Raw genomic sequence first — 18,771 nt, forward strand, 5'->3', positions numbered from 1 at the left:
ATAATGATAATAATAAGTATTAAAGCCTTTTTTTTTTTTCCTTTTTCCATCAACAGACAATTTAAGGCTTTTCCAGGTAAAGCAGGTCAGGAACAACTACTTCCTGTCTGTGAAAACATGTTTACTCTTCAGTTTCACAATGAATTGAAGAACATTTCAGTAATTCAGGAGGTGCTGCTCTGTAAACCCAAACGCTTTTTCATCAATTGTGCATCTATACCGGTATAAAGGATATTTCAGGAGGCATGTTAGTATTTACAACAATATTATACACTTAAGCCCTTTATAGGTCAGGATGTGACTTGGTGAGCTCGAATGCTTCAGATCGTGAGCTTCATAGAATAAAATGATCAATCTGACTTTTGTTTAAGTCTTAAAAATGTCATTTATTTTTTGGAAGTAAATCCCTTGCAGTGAGTAACTGAGCAGTCACTCGCTTCAAATGTATAATTAAGAGATTATGTTCAGTGCAGTGTAATGTGTTGTTGGATTTTTGTAAAAAAAAAAAACTATTCAGTATTATTTCAAGAATTGATTTTTTTTTTTCCACATAAGAAAACGTTCCCCTTTATGAACAACTAAATACTGTATAGGCCTATACATTTTCTATCTATGTATCAAATCACACAGGATGAATTATTTTGTTCCATTATTTAGCATTTTGTATGTAAAAATGGATATTTTCTTCACAGCTCCTTCACGACATGAAGGAGCTGTGAAGAAAATATTGGCTGAAAGTTTTGAAGGTTGCATGGATCGAACTGACTGAATTATTTCCGACTTGTTTGTAACACTTGACCTTCATTTGACCTGCTGCTGTGTCGTTTATCTTTCCCCCACTAGAGGGAGCACCCAGCTCAAATCCAGGAAGGCTTCAAAAGTTCTCTCAAAACTGAGCATTCTTAAAAATTCAGGCCTAGAGACATGACTAAACGAGACAAGAAATCATTTGGTTGGACATTCAAAAAGGTTTTCCTTTATTTATTTCGCCCGCACTTTGCATTATACTCTTGTTTAGTGAAGTCAGGCCTAAATCCACAAACCATCATAGTCACAACTGCAACTATTGCATAAATACAAAGCAACATACAGGTGATGCTCCAAAACGTGTATGACTCAAATGAAACACAGAAGAGGTTACAGTAAGCAATGGCGAGAAGAAACGAAATGCAAACATTCACAGCAAAAAAACAAAAAAAACGGAAACAACTGTGTTTTTTTTTTTTCTTTTTCCTCTGTCAGCTTTGGTTTTTATAGGTTGCAATCTCGCACGACAACCTTAATCAAAAAAAAAATAAAAAGATGAGTTCACATAAAGACAACAAACAGGCCTTACAGAGGAGGCGAACGGACGTGTACCGCGAGGACGACGAAAACGCCAGAAAGGAACAGACGGGGAAAGTGGAGAGTACACAGAGTGCGGCGCTGCGCGAGTTTCACTCCGGCCGCCGCCTGCCCAGAAATAAAGCACCAGGTTGTAGGCATCCAGATGAGGTACTGAATCGCACGCAACGAACGCAAGTAAACTTTTTCTTTTCACCGATGGTCATGATTGGTTCTTCCCTCGCAGCAACGTGTCTTCATCGAGATTGAGAGAATAATCAAACCGGGAAACAAAATAAAACACACACACACACACACAAAAAAAAGGAGAAAATAAAATATACAGAAAAGCTCTTATTAGCTCCAACAAGTTTCCAAACAATAAATACGCTGAATAAATTCAGAAAACACACACACGCGCACGCACGCACACACACACTCAGGCAAACTTCTCAGGTCAAACAGTCTGAAAAAGGTAAACCGAAGATGAGCATTAGTGTGCCGAAACCTCAGTGAGTGTAGTTGGACTCGTAAAGGGAAACCTCTCCCTTTTCAAGAGCTTCATATATGACCTCAATTCAAGCAATGATACTGGATTTATATAGAAATGTCTTAATAAATGTGCAGTGCTTAGTAATAAGGATTAAAGTCATTTATTATTACACAGTCTCTGGTTTTCTAAAGATATTGATATTTATTGGCTTTGTCCCTGCCCATTCAAAAACAAAAAAAGGCTAAATGAGCAAAACGCTTCTACGACTGGAAAAAACACCAAAAAGATCCAATTTGGAAGTGTGCTTCTGTCAGTGCTCGTACTGAACGGATATAAAGTGTTGATTGGAATCAATGCTGGTATATTTCCTTATACTCTTTTGTTTTTTTTTTTAAACAACCACATGCATTTACATCTACTGGTAAAGATTCTCCTCTTTTTTTTCTTCTTCTTCTTCTTCTTCCTTTACATTTGAAAGTCAAAACAAATCAAAAAGGTTGTTTGCATTCGTAAACCTTTATTCTCTCCTGTGGCGTTTGTCGGCGTCACGATGGTGAAGAGCTAAATGGGTTTTCACTGTCAGTGCCGGAGGAGGGGGAGGAGGAGGAGGAGGAGGAGGAGGGTGGGCCGGGGGTCCCAGCTTCCCCGCCCTCTCCTGAAGGCTTTCACAGTTTGTCCGTGTCGGGAAAGAAAAACGTTAAAAAAAAAAGAAAAAAAAAAAAAGAGAAGAAGAAGAAAGAAAGGAAAAGCTGGAAGAGAGGGGCGTGAGGGGGGAGTCCTGCCCCCCACAGACCGCCTCCCTCCGCTTCAAGTCCCGTCACTCGTCGTCGTCGTCCTCCTCCTCCTCGCCGTCGGACAGCGAGGCGCAGGGCCGGATCTGCCGGTAGCCGTCCAGCCACTTCTCCACCATCTGGGTGACCAGCGGGTGGTTCCGGCGGCGGGAGCTCTTCTGGAGGGCCACCAGGACGCCGCCCTCCGTCACGCAGCAGTCCAGCCACTCCCGCAGCAGCTTCTCCTGCTGCTCCTCGTTCCCCATCTGGAGGAGGAGAGGGAGGAGGAGGAGGAGTCAGAGCGCCGTCGCGGGAAACCGCTCGACCCGTCACGAGCAACGCTCACCTCCTGCGCCGACAGGAAGTGGATGTGGAGCAGCTTCCTCTCGCTGTCCACCAGCGGCAGGAACGTGACCGTCACGTCGTCGTCCGTGTTGAGGTTGGCGCCCGCGCCGCGATTGTCGAAGCCGTCGTTCTCCATGGCGACCAGGGCCGAGAAGTGGCCCCGCGTGTAGCCCAGGGCGATGGGGCTCTTCCAGCAGAAACTCTGCTCCCACAAAAGGGGCAAGTACACACCTGTCGAGGGAGGGGGGGGGGGGAAATGTGAGCTTCGCTGTGCCGTCACGCTGCGAGGCGAAGATATCGGGCAGGAAAAAAAAAAACCTCATTTTTAGACAATTTTACAGTCGTGACGCCTTAATAACTCAGGGTGGCGACTGGAAGATGGCACGGTGTTTCACAGATTTACAGCCGCGCTCGCCGGCTGATGGCCGACGCCGTTGTTTATGTTGTTTCTGAGGTGCTGTAATCTCTCAGCGCAGCTGCTCTGCTACAGGAAAAAAAATCTCTCACGGAGGGACAATAAAAGTTTCTGATAACAAGCCAATGAAGTGCGTTTCTTGAATAAACATACTCGGAAGCGTCCGAAGCATCTGGCGGCAGTACCGTTGCCTCATGTTTCCTCAAAGCGGCTCTTGTGGAATCTCCTTGTAACTGACACCATGATTGAGAGTTCAGACGCTCTCCCAGTAACCACTGTGTTTTTACTGGGTTCGCTCGGTCGCCGCGGGACCTGGAGGCAGCGCTCCGCCTCCGTGTCCCTCTACAGGCGCCCTCCTCGCCGTGTTTTAACATCGGCTCCTGGCAACAGTAAATCTCGGCTCCGTCGGACGGGCTTTACCGAGAGCGGCCGGCCCTCGCAGAGCACTTTCATCGTCCCTGCACACCATCACTCAGCGGGCCAAATTGAATCCAGACTGGTTTTTACGGCGAGTCGTAAAGGTGGACCTGGCTCTGCGGCTGACTGGACATTCTGACCGTGTATGTATGCGTGCGTGTGGCGTGTTTTCCCCGCTCTTTCTGTTTCGGTCATTTGTTATTTTGAGTGACGGAGAACAAAAAAGAAGCACAGCAGAGTGAGAAATGTGTCATAAACAGCAGATCAGACGGGAACGTATTCCAGCTATGTCAGTTATGCAGACACACGGAGGCCGGCGCTGTTCCACAGAGGAAGTTCGCTCCTTCATCACCCACTGGAATGAAGTTATGACTCCAAATTCAGCAACGTTTGACCCAAACGGCATCAGCTCGGCGGTTCGGTTCGTCGCTCACCTTGAAAACGGGTGTACCCGAGTGTTTCTCCACGGAAACTTTTGTAATACTTCACTCCGTAGACGATGATGGGCCTGCGAAGTATGTGTGCAAGAACAAAAATGTGGGTCTGCTCCAAGCTGGATCCTGGCTGTGGAGCGAAAACACAACACAGAGGGGAGGGAGGAGAAAAAAAAAAAAGAAAAGAAAACAAAAACCCTGTTAGACTAGAGAATAAAGTAGCAGTTGGAAAGACAAGGAGTTGGTGTGACTACGAGGCACGGAATCTTAAAACTGTGCCAAGTCACACCGGCGTCCTCCTCAGTGTTAAAACATTTAAAGATCTCACAATTACTGAGCTTTCACACCCACATGTAACAACAACCCGCCCGAATACTTAGTCACTGAGGTCATGCGGAGCGGCGAGAGGTAGAGAAGTGCTGATGACGGCCAGGATGCACTTTTCAGAGGGCATTACAGATTAAGTATGCTTTGGTAAGAGCAGTAAAGCTCCTTGCATAATTCATGCATCATTAGCCCGTCACATTTTAAGTACATGGAGCGCCCGTCATCCTCCCCACCAGCCAGAGCACGTGTGTGTGTGTGTGTGTGTGTGTTTTCCCTCTTTCGTGTCGGTGTACCTGACTGGCGAGGGACAGGATGAAAGCCCAGTCTTCCTGCCACTGCTCCTCTCGGAGCGAGAAGTGCAGGCCGAAGCTCTGGGAATACCACGACTCCCACTCCTTCCAACGCGTGTAAAACCTGCACAAACACAAAAAGAAGAAAAAAAAAAAAAAAAACATCTTCAGCCTCTGATATTCTTCGAACTCGAGAGGCATGTGACTGCTACCGACCGCATTCCTTCTCGTATTGTTTCAGTCGGGTGGATTTTGCCGATTATATCACTGAGAAACCCAACGATTCTTGCGCATAGCCATGAATCATCCCAAGCTGTTGTGCTGCTGCAGAGTCAGTCTTAAAGAAGCAATTACGTGAAGTTGGACTCTTAAATTTCAATCTGATGGAAAGTTTGTTCCGATGAGCACATTTTGGGACATCGCAACAAAAATCTCAGAGACAAACGCTTGGATGCAGATGCGCGGCGGCGGCAGTGCGGTTCCCGGCTCGGCTGCGGACGCCTCACCAGTGGGAGCAGTCGTGCAGGCTGTCGTGGAGGGTCTTGCGGAGCACCGAGTCCTTGTCGTAGATGCCCCACGTGGCCTGCAGCACGGAGTCCAGGAGGCAGTCCCCCGCCGTGCGGTTCCACAGGGCGTACAGCCGACTGTCCAACCTGGTCCCGAGCTCCAGGGACCAGTTGATGATGGGAGACTCCTCTTCAAGTTCTGAACAAGCGAGAGAGGAAATTTAGAGCCTCATGTTAATTGACGATATAAACATCGAACAATCTATACCTAGAAACGACACTGTGAAGCCTTGTGAGGGTTATAAGGAGATTATATAGGGGTTTTTTTTTCTTATGCATGACAGGTGATGGCGTTTGGACCATGTGCGATCGTTAATGATGAGTGATGTTTGTAAAAATAGATAGAGTATAAAAATATGTGCACGTGCACACAAGAGAGCAGGTGACTGAGAGGTCGGGTTACAGCTAGAACCAGATACAGTCAGAGGTACAGTAGCCTAATAAAGAGATGCCTTGCACAGTGAGAATCAACACATCTTTTATGGCTCTTGGCTGTTTTAGCTTGAGGAGCTCGGAGGTACAGCTCCAATCTGAAGAAGACTGCTGCAACTAAAACAGTCTCCACTGTGATTAAACATTGAACATGAGAATATTTATGCGAGTATCTATAATTGTGCAGTTTCTTTTTTTTCTCATCTTCTTTCATGATTTTTGGAAACTGTACAGAAGGATTTAAGTATATTTACAGATCAGAAAGGGAAGCAAGTCATTATCCCGATTTTTAGTTGCAACAAATTGACCACAAACATTGAGTTCCACCATCCCAGACCTGAAATCCAAAGATACAGTATTCTGCAAGGTTCAGGCCAACCTTTCTCCTCTTCACTTGCTCTATTTTTCGTCAGTATGAACTGGGCCTGAGGCTTTTCTAAAACAGGGATGGCTTATGGATCCCAAGTTCCTAAAATGTCTTCAAAACAAAGAAGCAGATGGAGGATTTGCTGCAGTCGATGCTAAACACACAGCTCATGGCGGAGGCTCCCCGAGTTCATGTTAGTTATGTGTTCATAAAGCTCAGGAGGTGCGAAAGCAAACACTATAACGGAATGAAAACTTTAATTTAGTGGACTTTTACTGTCACATTGGGATGAATAAACAGGAAACATAAATAAAAGGAAAAATATAAGAAAAGCCTCAACTCTTACGTGTGTGCACACTTGGGGTTTTTGCATGTATGTGTGTGTGTTGTTTGAAAGGAAGTACGATCATTCAGAGGGGATCAGAGAAATCCCTGAAACTCAATTAGGCTGATTAGCACAGATGCAACTGGTGCACAGGATAAAGACGGACCGCCTGGCAGAGTGACAAGCAGAAAGGAAAAAAAAAAAAAGAAAATGTTGGCAAGAGAGGGGGAATACAAGCAATGCAGCACAGGCGGCGCTCTGCCGTCTCCCCGTTATAGTGTGCAGGCTGCGAGGGTCTCCCTCTGTTTGACAAGCGGCCAGATCTACACTGGTTCTGCTTCCTCTCAGACTTTCGGGGCTGCTGTCGCAGTGCATGAGCAAAGTGTGTGCGCGTGCGTGTTCAGATCACCTTTCTGTACGTCCCGGTCCAGCACCTCGTCAAACAGCTTCTCCTGAACGGCCGGAGGCAAGTCCTCAATGTCTGAAACAGCAAAAAGAAAGTGTTTTTAATAAGAGCAGTGTGTGCGGGTTTGACTTTAAACCACAAATAGCTCAATTATTACAATAATATCTGCTTTACCGACCAGGGACACACAACTGAAACACCAGCTACGATTCCTTTCTACCCTGACTCATTTAAACTCGAGCCAAAGTGTTTTTTTGTTTCCATAACAGAAAGCGGCCTTCGCGGCATGTTCTGAGCTCCTGTCAGCACTGCAGCCTATTCTTTAGCTGAAATAAATGAGCGCTTTGTGAAACTTTGTGGAACTGAACAGAACGTGTTTCTATAGTGGCCAGCAGCCAGTCGGCATTGTCCTGGACACCAGGCAGGACTAAAACGCCTTAGCTTAGCTACCAGCAACAGACCGAACAATAACAGCCACTCTAACGCAATGGGATTCTGCAGAAGTAATGGTGAATGCATTCTCCGCCGCCAATAAGACTAAATATAGTTTTTTGTTATGAATGACGGCCATGCGGAGTTGGCGGGTTGGCATATTCTCTGCGCAAGAACAATAGTGGGGCAGTGACCAGAGGTAGCCTCTGTGTTCTCGCAGCTGGAAACACACAACCGCAGCATTATGCTCCCTCAGAGTCTGAACAAAAAGCAGCTTCATTTGGAGCAAGTAAACACATCTTGCATTTGAAGACGTGCTTGGAAGCTCGGAGGAACAGCGAGAGACTGGGGTTCGTCAAGTTGACGAATTTTAATTTCCCAGAGTACAGAATGTACTGTGACAGTTTTGGGCGGTGGGAGTTGAATTGTTTGCTATCAGTTTGTGTGTTTCTATGCATGCGGGTCTTGTTTTTTTCTGGCGCTGAGGGGCCGACCTGCAGGCAGGGTGAAGGTCACCAGGTCAGTGAGGAAGTAGCAGGTGAAGTCTCCCTTGCGCTGGTGAAGAGAAGCCGCCACTTCACGACGAATCTGCTCCGTTAATTCAGGACACACCATGGCTGGGATACACTTCGCCGCCTGCTGGGACACCTGCAGAAAGGAGGGCACAAAGGAAAAGAAGTACAAACTACAAATAAGGCCACACAGTTTTGAACAGACGCGCACGATCCTTGAAGTCAGACGGGACTGGATATTTCGATGTTCAAATGCCACTGTGGGTTCCTGAGCAAGCACTCCTAGTATGTGTGGTTAAGGTTAGTTATGCACAGGATGGATTAAATGCTGACAAACAATCCCCACAAGGATCAATCAAATCATGTCTGCAATAACTGATGCAAAATCTACTTTCGTTGTATCTGAGCACTGAGGGCTGAGGGAGCGAGCCAAACATCTCAAGCTGGATGGTAGGCGTCACTTGTGACTGAGAAAATGGAAATATCTGACATCTGATCAAAGGTGTAAAGACAAAGAGAGCAAGCCGAAGAAATCACTTAGTGTATTGGAAAATGCATTTGTCAGCAGTCGCACTTCTGGAAAGTGAAAAAAGTTTTCAGAATCTCTTTTGTCATCAGAGGAATACGTGCACTTCTGCATGGACAATATTGTTCATTTATCCAAAGAGATGTTTCCTGTAATCTAAAGTGATAAACTGACGTAAAGTATTAGTAAAAGAAAGTTTTCAGGAGATATCAAAAAGGAAACTAAAGCCAGTTGGAGCTCGAAAATGAAAATCGGTTCATTTTTGTGTTCATGCAGGCGACTCAGACAAGCCTGTGATCTGAGCTAATTTTACACGGACTAATCAAATCTAAACTGCCTCAAGGACGAGAGGAGAGAGAGAAACATCTCTGTGCGTAGCGCCGGAACAGTCGGCGGCTTTGAAGCATTTTCGGGACCTGATCCGGTGGTTACTCACTAACCCCCTTGGAAAGGAAACTGGGGCAGTGACTCCAGAGTAAGCGTGTGAGGAGAGGTGTGTGTGTGTGTGCGTGTGTGTGCGCGTGTGTGTGTACACACAGATAATCTGGGATCACAGAGCTGAAGGCAAGTGAGCCGCAATCAACTTCAGCACATGCACGCTGAGCAAACTGAGCGAGCCTTTGTGTTGAATGGACGCAACGGAGGAGTTGATCTTTAACAAAACGCTGACCGGACAACGCTAACAACCTAACGTGATTACCGATAGAGGAGTGGATATCACATCTGAGGCCATGGATGCAATTTACTGCCTGCTTCCTTGCACCCGGGGCGTACAAGAGCTCCGCTATCCCTTTCCTCAATAAAAACCCTTCAGCCCTGCGATTCCTTCTGGATGATGAGATTAGGAGACTTAAAAAAGAAAAAAAAAGAAGTGTTTCAAACACTCCTGGCAGGAAGATTTATAATTTGTTTTCTGTCCAACATGACATTGCTCTAACTCTAACCAAAACAGTGCAGGAAAAAAAAGCTTAAATTCTGGAATCGGCTGCACGGATAAGACGGATATAATCACGAGAGCGCCAGCGTTTGGTCTCAGTGTAAAGCACAATCCACGTCGAGGCCGGGGCCCTCACTGACCTCTGTGAGCAGCACGGCCAGCATGTCCTGTCTCTGGAAGCGGATGGCCAGGTGGACCAGCGTGAAGCCGTCGTCGAACGCCGAGGGCCGGTTCAGCAGCCGCACCTCGTCTGACGTGAGCTGCCGTGCGATGTCGCCTCCCGATGACTTGTAGGCCTCCACGGCTGCCAGGTCGCCTTCCACCACGCCTTTCAGACAAAGACGGAGAAACGAGAACAGGCACGTCAAACACGGCTGCTGATGATTACAGTTTAAAGATTCACTTTTGACTCATCACATCGTTCAACACACCTTGTAAACAGAATTATATAATATGAGAAATCACATGTTTTCAGCCACATTTGCACAAGACAGATATTTTAAATAAACAGGAATTTCAGTCCTAAGTATGTATGAACTCTGTAAAAAAATCCCACAACATGAATGGACACAGACGTTTAAAAAAAAAAAAACTTCCCAACAACCTTGTGAGGCGGGCGTTCATTGCTCAAACGAAACATATGAAATACCAAAGATCCCGAAGCGCTTTATCTCTCTGGCAGCTCTAACAGCTTTTCACCAACTTTGAAGTCAAGGGGAAAAGACAACGGGGGGGAAATCCTGTAGTCCGTCCTGCGTGTGGATTTTCTGACTGATCTTTACTGTCACAGTTCAACATGATGGTTGAAAAATGCGTTGGATCAGACAGACGCAGGTGTTTTCTGTTCTTTATTAGGCTTACAGGGGAATTGTTGCTGACAGAAGGAGATTATTCCAAGGTCTGGCGCAGGAACCCAACTTAACGTTTTACTGCTTTACGCTTCAGAAGGATGGAACTACATTGAACCGTCAGAAGAGTTTCATCTGAAGAGAAATAAAAATGAGTTAAGTGTTCTGAAAAAAAGATCTCCCACACAATGCTCAGAATAACATTTTTGCGTTGATAAGGGCGACCAAAGAAAGCAGTGCATGCCGTGTGCACAATGAGTCTGAGTATCTTTAATCCAGCTCTTAAAGTAAAGCAGCAGCACTGCCTGATGACAGCCGACCGACAGAAACGGGGATGTCTGTACGGTCAGCGTGGAAGAAGCTGTCATGCAGGTTTCGGTCGTGATGCCAGCCGCTCGTATCAGATTAGGAACACACTGCCGGCGGCTAAAACAAAAACTATCCTTCACGGCTATGGAAATTTTGATCAAACATCAAAGCATACTTCAGTTTCAGTGGTGCACAAATTCACTCCTTCAGTTTCCAGCATTTACAGCAACTTGCCCGGGTGGTTTTCTCTCGTACGTTTGACAGCATTAAACGCCGCCGAGCTTTTGTTCTCTCGTCAAAGGACCACACACACACAATGCCGGGCTGCGTGATCTGTACGTGAGCGAGCGAGCGATAGAGAGAGACGTGGAGTGGGTGGAAGGCCTGGCTGTGCCATGTGGAGCAGGCTAGCACTGAGGAGAGAAACTGCATAATAGCAACGCCGTGCGATGGAGTGGGATCACAACCACTTTCCACAAAACACTCCATTAGTGTGGGTGTGCCCGGAGCCCTGCAGTCAGCGCTGTGCTCACAGACCCTGTGGCGAGCGCAAAAAGGCGCTAATACGCAAAACAGACGCACACTTAAAGGCAGACTGATGAGGGAGAACAGATCACACCGAGCGATTCTCTTCCACGCAGAACACGACTTTTCGGTAATGTGGGAAGCGGTCATCTCAATCAGTGTGTCGGTGCTCCAGAATGCGTTTTGTGGTCCACGAGGTTAAGTCCTTTCAAGGACGTTTGTGCTTTGGCAAATTTGGGAATGTGCACGTTTATCACGTAATTACAGAAAAAACATCAAACCCTTGTTCTGACTGACTTATTGTGGCCACTGTACTTTACCAGGACTGGAAGCGAAGAATTACACACACTAACATTACTGTAATGGATAATGATGGTGTGTATTCCACTGCTCTGTTTTACAGGGGTAACCATCACAAGACATGGCAACTTACACTGCCACACATTTCACTTTACTGTAGCATCTTAAGCAGTGTTTTAGATACACTATATGAGCATTTTAACTAATAGCTTTAATTACCTAAGAGCAGTTTACACCATATAATTCTATTTAGCTACTGAAACTCACAAGTCACCGAGTATGACAACAAATATTGTTTAAAAGAAGTATAAATTAATTTGCCGATTTATTTTCCAAACTGTTAAAATGTAAATTTTGGATGCTTTGCCTGAGAAATGTACTTTGAAAGTAGGTGTCACACAGGTAAAGTAAGTAAAAGCAAGCTATTATTAAAGCATTTAAATGCGGTAGTTCACGAAAACAGTACTCTAATTTGGGGTATTTTATAACAGTGTGAGTTTCACTTTGTCATTGAGCATAATTTAAGAAATGCAACAGAAGTTAAACACTCTTAAGTATAAAAACTCGCTAGATTTCTGCCTATTGTGAAGGTCCAACAGGAGACTGACATGACGTTCTCCACCAAAAGTGACTCTCTTCCCCCATTCAGTCAAATTTAGATTTATATAATTCAAAATATATTATATAGACACTTGTACTACATTTATTTGTTTGCCAATATCATATAACACCATAGGTTTGACAATGCACAAAACCATGTTTAGTTCTTGGCCATTTTTCCTCTTTTCTTCTGTTTTCATTTCCTTAATCTGCTGAAACTTGCATCTGAGAGAAGTCACCGTTTCACAAGAAAAAGGAAAATACACACTGTAGGCTAAATGTGACATATTACTGGTCGCCAAGATGGCTGTTACAGTCAAGTCGCTCATTTTTCAATACAGTAATTTCTCAGACAGTCTCAGAAGTAAGAAAGTCCGACCAAAGAAACACACCGGTGCTGTAAATAACTGAACTTCAACAGAGGTTCCTCGTTACTGTGAAGGTTTGCTCACTGACATTTGGTACCGGAGCACGTAAATGGATCTGAGCCTCTATTTGTGCTATCAGTTGCACACATGCCTTTTCTTACAACATATCAAAACGACTGTCCTGAAAGAGGGAGGAGGTCTGGAGCCGCCTCAGATTAAGGCCGGCACCCTGCTGGTATTAATACTGACATCTGACTTCAGTCAGCAAGAAAACCTCAGAGAGAGGGAAAAAAAATAAAACGCATCAAAGAGGAAAGAGGGGCAGACACACTGTCGTAGTCCTTTACTCGCGTGCGCTGCCAATACTGCAGTCATATTTCACCATTCTAAGACACAGAAGTGAACGCTGTATTACTTTTTCTGTTGTGTTTTCTATCTAAAGGTCATGGTTCATGTCTGGAGGACTGAGGAGCTGTGGCGCTGAAATGTAAAGCTCTGCGACTTTTAGCATCATGACAATATCTATGGAATAACAATAAGGCAAGTTGTGGTGTGAGCCGTGACTTTCTCGCCCACCGCCGCCAATCGACAGTTTAACAGCGCTGCACGGAGGCTGGTCATTTTCTCAGCGGCTTGCCAGCTGACGAGGACACTGCAGTGAGTCGAGTCGTCTTCAGTTACTCTCTTATATCTCCTGCTCGTCCTTTTCGGCACATCGGCTGCAACAAGCGTGTGATTCAGCTCCGTGAGAGTTCTGGTTTGGTTCATTTGTGCAGTGAAGATGTTGAGAGATACTGTGAACTCGACTGCGCTCATGAATTTATTTATTCTGTGCAGGAAAAGCACACTGTCGAAGCCTTCAGAAACTCCAGCGGGCTATTTTTAGAAAAAGTGACTGACTCACATTTTAGCAAATACAGTGCATTGTCTCGACAGAGCAATAAAGCTCCGAGCAAACTCACACTTTAAAGGTAGAAATGCAAGCCTTAGAACTGTAGACAAAACCGCTATATTTACATTATTGGCATGCGTTGTTGAATAAAATCAGATATTGTCTTTCCAAACAGCTCCAGCTTTGTAGTGTCACCCTTCAGAAAGTAGGACACGGGTTTGGTGTTTGCACATTCCCCCTGTGTTCACACTGAGACCACGCTCCTATTTCCTTTCACATTCCTAAGGTAGAAGCACTCAAGACTTTGAACTGCGTGTGTGTGTGTGTGTGTGTGTGTGTGACTGTGTACAGTGTGTTACTGCAGTCCACTATCCGAAAACAATCACGCAAAGCCTCAGAATGTTGAGACAAAAAAACTGTTAAAAATGCAGAGTGGCCACTGATTTTTTTTAAAACAAACTTGTCGCATTTAAAACATTGTTTTCCCATCGTGTCAGGTCTTTCTAATTACTGGTGAGCCGATAAGTTTTCACAAACACAAAAACTAAGTACTTATGAGTGCTTGGGAGGCTTAAGACGGATGAAGGCTTTACCTGAAATCAAACCGTTACTGGAATTCAGTTGCACAACCTGCAGTGTCGGTGTTTTCTCTAAAATGCAAAATCATGAATGCCATTCCTCCGACAAGGCAGACAATCGCAAATCTGTCCACAGCCTAGCGATCAGGATAAGAATGCGATGCATTGTCAGTGGATTGAAAAACAAATGTCACAACACCCACATGTGGAGGCCACATCGTGAGTTGATCTGAGGTCAGTAAAGGTAGCTGCTATAGCCTCGGGATCTTTTTAAATGCTTGTGTTACATAGGTTGTGCTATTTTCGATGCAGCTGGCCCCTAACGATCCGGCGCACCAATGGGAACCGAGGCCACTGTTTACAAACAGCACCAGAGCATTAGTAACCGAAGTCATCTTGAAACATTCAGCAAATTGCATTTGCCTGTTCCGTATGTCCTCCACGAACCCCAGCTATCTGCGCACTCTCACTCCTGAAACATTCAAGCAGTTCACTGTTTTCTCCTGTGCCAAAGCAAGCGAGTGGGGTTAACGTCACAAAAGGTTTTAATTTGCCTTCTTGAGCATGAAAATGCTGTAGCCAGCTCCAAAGAGGGACGATTCAAACAAAGTTTATCCAAATAAGTAGGTGGTGTCATTATGAAAGGAAGGCAGCATTTCTGTGGGCAATTCTAAAACTAAAGACAGTTGTAAATATTCTTGATGTTACACTTGAGACTTAAGAGTCAGAGTCTAAGAAGATAATGTTACTGAATAAATGAGTGTAATACACATTTTCTGATTGGACCAAATGATTGAGGAAGTAAAATAGAGGAGCTGACAATAAATGTTAACATAAAATTTTGAAGTTCAATTAATTCATGTCAATGCAATCAAATGTAAAACCAGAAATGACAGCGACAAAAATATCTTGCTTGAAACATGGCAGGATCAAAGCACACAACGATCTGATAATCTAAGAAAAAAAAACCCTTTGGCTTTCAGTCACAGGGACAAGTCTGATTTTGACTAAAAAAAAAAAAAAAAAAAAAAAAGAAGTAGCCCCATGATGCTCTTGAGGGAGTGATTTCTGACACAGTTTGAATGTAATTTCCTTCAAGGGACAGGAGAGATGTGATATATCAGGGTGCATTCCCGATCCGATAGGGACAACTTAAGAGACTGAAAGAAATCACACAACCGCACACACGGAACATTTTGACCAGATGAGATTTTGCCTGATGGGGACAAGCCGCACAGACACTGGGGAATTCACCATGTGGCGTGCAGAGAGAGACCCAGTGCAGCACCAGGAGCTAACTGACTGTGGTGACATTTCTCTGACATTCAGACTTAACGATTTCGTGTAGCGGCATGAAAAAGCCCAGAGACATTAATCACTCCAAGAACTTCAGTCAGTATTAAATACGAGTCTGCCGTCGTAATAAAAGAGTCAGTGTATGCCAAAGAGAGAGAGAGAGAGGGGGATAGGAAAATGGATGAGAGGGTTGAGTGGATGTGCAGAGCAAGATCTATACAACCATGGAGGAGTGAGAGAGTGAAGTGAGGGTGAAAGACAGGAGCTATCACTTGCTGTTCTTAACAAAGCTCCTCCACCCTCCCACTCTGCATTCGCCAGCGTGCAGTGTGGGCGGCTGGTCACTAGCTGTTTGAGTGGGGAAGTTTTTGTTCTTCAAGCACAGAGGACTTTCTTAGGATGAAATTCAGCATAGCATAGCAAATTCAACATTTAACAAAAAAAAAAAAAAAAAAAACTACACGGGAAACCATGTGAATCGGTCAAAACAATTTGTGGAAATGCCATTTCACAGGCTCGGTCTGCCAACCTCTCAACAAAACGCATATAGAAAACAAGTCAAACACGATGAAGTGAAATATTATTTCAACTTACCAACACATGCATTGAGGAAGAGCCAATCAGTCCGTCTCATCCTGTTCTTAATCTGCTTCAGTTTTTTAAAATCCACCTCCAGCTCCTCTTTGCTCCCAATTCCAGCCCCTGACGCCACTTCAATCCTCTGAAAGTCCATGTTCACCTCCGACTCCCGCTTTGAGGTTGGAGGCGACCTCCTCTGACTGGTGCTGCAGCCCCCTACACCACCTCCTACACCGCCCACTCCCTGGCCAACGTGCCCAACAACCCCCCTCCTGTTGTCTCGGTCCTGTTCATTGAGTTGTTGGGATGGCTGTTGGCTCTCGGGTTTGGATGCCAGTTCGATAGGCTCAGCTAACAGACTATTAGGCCAGGGATGATCACACACCACACACTTGAGTGCTTTGGCCCAATTCTCATAAGTGCAGGCAGTGCAGGTCCAGTGCTGCGTGTGAGTGTTGAGTCTGTTACGGTCATTGTATTCCTCACAGGGATCCGTGGAGGGGGCTGGGGGAGCGGGCCGGGGTCCGGAGCCAGACGTCTGGGGAGACTCCGTGGGACTGCGTGGCTGCTGGGTGTGATGTCCCTGGTGGGTTGGTTGCTGCCCATGCTGCTGCTGCTGTTGTTGTTGAGCATGCTGCCTCTGACAGAGGCACTGGGTGCAACGGATCGCCCGAGGCCAGTTCAGATAGGTGCACATGTGGCATGACCACTTGCTGCTCGTCTCTGGTACATCGGCAACGCGAACACGGGGTCGCGCGCTGGAGTCTGGACAAATAAGTAAGCTCGATCCCCCCTGAGATGGACTGTTGCTGAGGCCTGCAGGGTCCCACTGATGCAAACTGGCATCAAGGGCAGGGCTGCTCTTGAAGGGCTCCTCAGTAATGATGGCACCCCCACTGGGCCTCTGCGCGCGGCACATGGTGCACTTGATGGCTGACGGCCAGTTCTCGTATGTGCAGTATTCACAGGCCCACTTGGCAACCAGCTCGGTCATCGTCGCACCGCCGCTGAGGGAAGCTTCCTGCCGTTCAGAGGGACTCTCAGCTCGGCAGATCCACTCTCAAGGAGATCACACAGCAAGCAATGCACTGGGGCACAAAGGAGAAAAAAAAAAAAGAGAGAGAGAGATTTTGGCTAAATGCTTTGATGCTGTGCCAAATAAACACACGAGCTTGAATATATTATGTGATGAAAACAGACAAACCAAAATAACCGAAAACTGAAAGGCAAACACTTCTGGGAGGTAAAAGGATTAATAACACACATGAAAGAAATGTTTATACTTTCCAAAAGGCAAAATATGCGGCTCAATTTTCCAGGTTTACAGCAGTAAATCTCTTCAATAATGCACCCAGAACAAAAAAAAATATTACTACCACATGTATAACTTAGCCGCTGGGTCCTATACTGTCAAAGTATTTCAAAATTTACAGTGCTGCCTCATCTTGATCTGGTAATAATTTGCAGCAGTAATCAAAGTGAACAGCGTTTAAAGACTCACACAGGGAAATGTGGGGGTAAACTGCAGCCTGGAGAGGAGCGATGATCATCCACATCTTAATTAAAACCTGACACTGGCTGTAAACACAAATCTGCCTACATAAAGCTGAAGTCAGCCTCGAAATTCAAAGTCGAGGAAACAATTAAGAGAAAAACACATCTAAACATAAACAAACAATAGTTTGTTATGTGACATCTTCATTTCCTTTATGACAGCTACAAACAATGAAAGACACATTTTATTGTTCATTTTCACACAGCAATGACATCAAAAACAATCCTGTCCTGAAACGATACATTCATAAATCTAACTTTTTCTCGAATCATTTAGTTAAGATCTGACAGCTCAGTGTTTATTTCCTTCCATAAGAAATGTCACTTCATGTTCCTCATAAATCTTTGAGGAAATTACTGTTAAATGTTCATACAAGACAAGTCCTGCTGCTGCAGAATGAGACTGTACAACACATAATCTGCACTTTATAGAACAACTAATGGGTTTTAAAAAGTAAGGAACTGGTTTTATAAAGACGGATGTGCACTTTATAAGTACTTTTATTGCCCATGTCCATATATGAGGATGCGCCTCATGATAAAAAGAAACTTTTCTAGGAATGCCTGAATGGGAGGCTAACTTCAGTGTTATGTACACCAGTCAAATGTCCCCTATAACCGAGCCGGGTAAAGAGAGACAAGGACGGAGGAAACCTGACACCCGGCAGGGAGGCGCGTGACTGGTTAAGACACTTACTGATGCATTGAAATTGAATTCGCCACCGAAGCCTGTTATTACCTCCATATGAAACGGAGCGATCCGCGTGTCCTCGTTTCATCCTGCACATCATCCAGAGTACACTAATAAAATGCAGTTAGCCAGCAGCCGGAAGGGGGGTTCTGTGTTTACACCACGCCTCCAAGTTTACCAAACACACCGTGAGAAATTCAACAAATCGGCGACAAACGAAGCCAAAAGACGGGAGGCTTTCCCCGGCGGCTGAGGCAGTCAACTGGTGTACGACTGACCAGCAAATTGTTGAAATTTACCAAGGAGAGTAGTTTTTATTTCAATCAGTTGAGTGAGAAAGTGTCTCCTCGCCGTGGCTCGTACGTTCACGGCTGTCTTACCTGACGGGAAATACGCTCATCTCGCAGACGCCTTGCCAACATTACGGGATTATGTTGATTTTTGTTTTTTTTATATTTTGCCCGGAACCGTGTCGGGAGGGCCCGTTCCAACTCTACTACTGGAAGGCGGCGTCGCAGCGAAAGCCCCTCACCTTTGCTTGGCTGTGTTTACACTCCCCGGTTCCCCCCACGGCCGCGGCCAGAACGAGCGGAGCTCCCCCGCTCCACCAGGTCGGAGAATCCGAACTCCTCAGGCTCCTCTCACTCGGACGACACCCGCCGCATTTTGACTTCTTTTAGGGCGCCGCTTCATTTGGCAGCGGAAGGTCCATACATACCGCCGAGCCGAGAATTCCCCCCACCCCCCAGGTCCCGTCCCCTCCGGACGTCGCTTCTGGTTCCCTCAAAGCATTTTTTTTAGCGTCTTTGCTTATATCCAGGCTTTAATGGCGGCACGGGGGAAGGGAAGCAGCCGAGGCAGGGCTGAAAAATACTCCACTCGGGAGAGCGCTCAGCTCTGGGCCGTGTTACAGT

General features: G+C 45.6%; 1 protein-coding gene across 3 annotated transcripts; it reads right to left on the minus strand.

The window, feature by feature from the left end:
• Nucleotides 1–970: 970 nt before the first annotated feature.
• zranb1b (zinc finger, RAN-binding domain containing 1b) lies at nucleotides 971–18,698 on the minus strand. 3 transcript variants are annotated; one of them, XM_030106499.1, is made up of 10 exons: nucleotides 18,390–18,698; nucleotides 15,628–16,700; nucleotides 9,458–9,645; nucleotides 7,837–7,990; nucleotides 6,914–6,985; nucleotides 5,321–5,519; nucleotides 4,818–4,938; nucleotides 4,198–4,327; nucleotides 2,933–3,162; nucleotides 971–2,852 (listed from the first exon to the last, which is right to left on the minus strand). In XM_030106499.1, exons 2-10 carry the CDS (start codon nucleotides 16,604–16,606, stop codon nucleotides 2,634–2,636), a joined length of 2,292 nt encoding a protein of 763 aa, XP_029962359.1. In that variant the 5' UTR covers nucleotides 16,607–16,700; nucleotides 18,390–18,698; the 3' UTR covers nucleotides 971–2,633. The 3 variants fall into 3 exon arrangements, with proteins under 3 accessions (XP_029962359.1, XP_029962358.1, XP_029962360.1); XM_030106498.1 differs by having other exon boundaries at nucleotides 15,628–16,708; nucleotides 18,390–18,697; XM_030106500.1 differs by lacking the exon at nucleotides 18,390–18,698 and adding an exon at nucleotides 18,238–18,368.
• Nucleotides 18,699–18,771: the final 73 nt, after the last annotated feature.

Source organism: Salarias fasciatus, chromosome 13, assembly GCF_902148845.1.
Source record: "Salarias fasciatus chromosome 13, fSalaFa1.1, whole genome shotgun sequence".
Taxonomy (NCBI): domain Eukaryota; kingdom Metazoa; phylum Chordata; class Actinopteri; order Blenniiformes; family Blenniidae; genus Salarias; species Salarias fasciatus.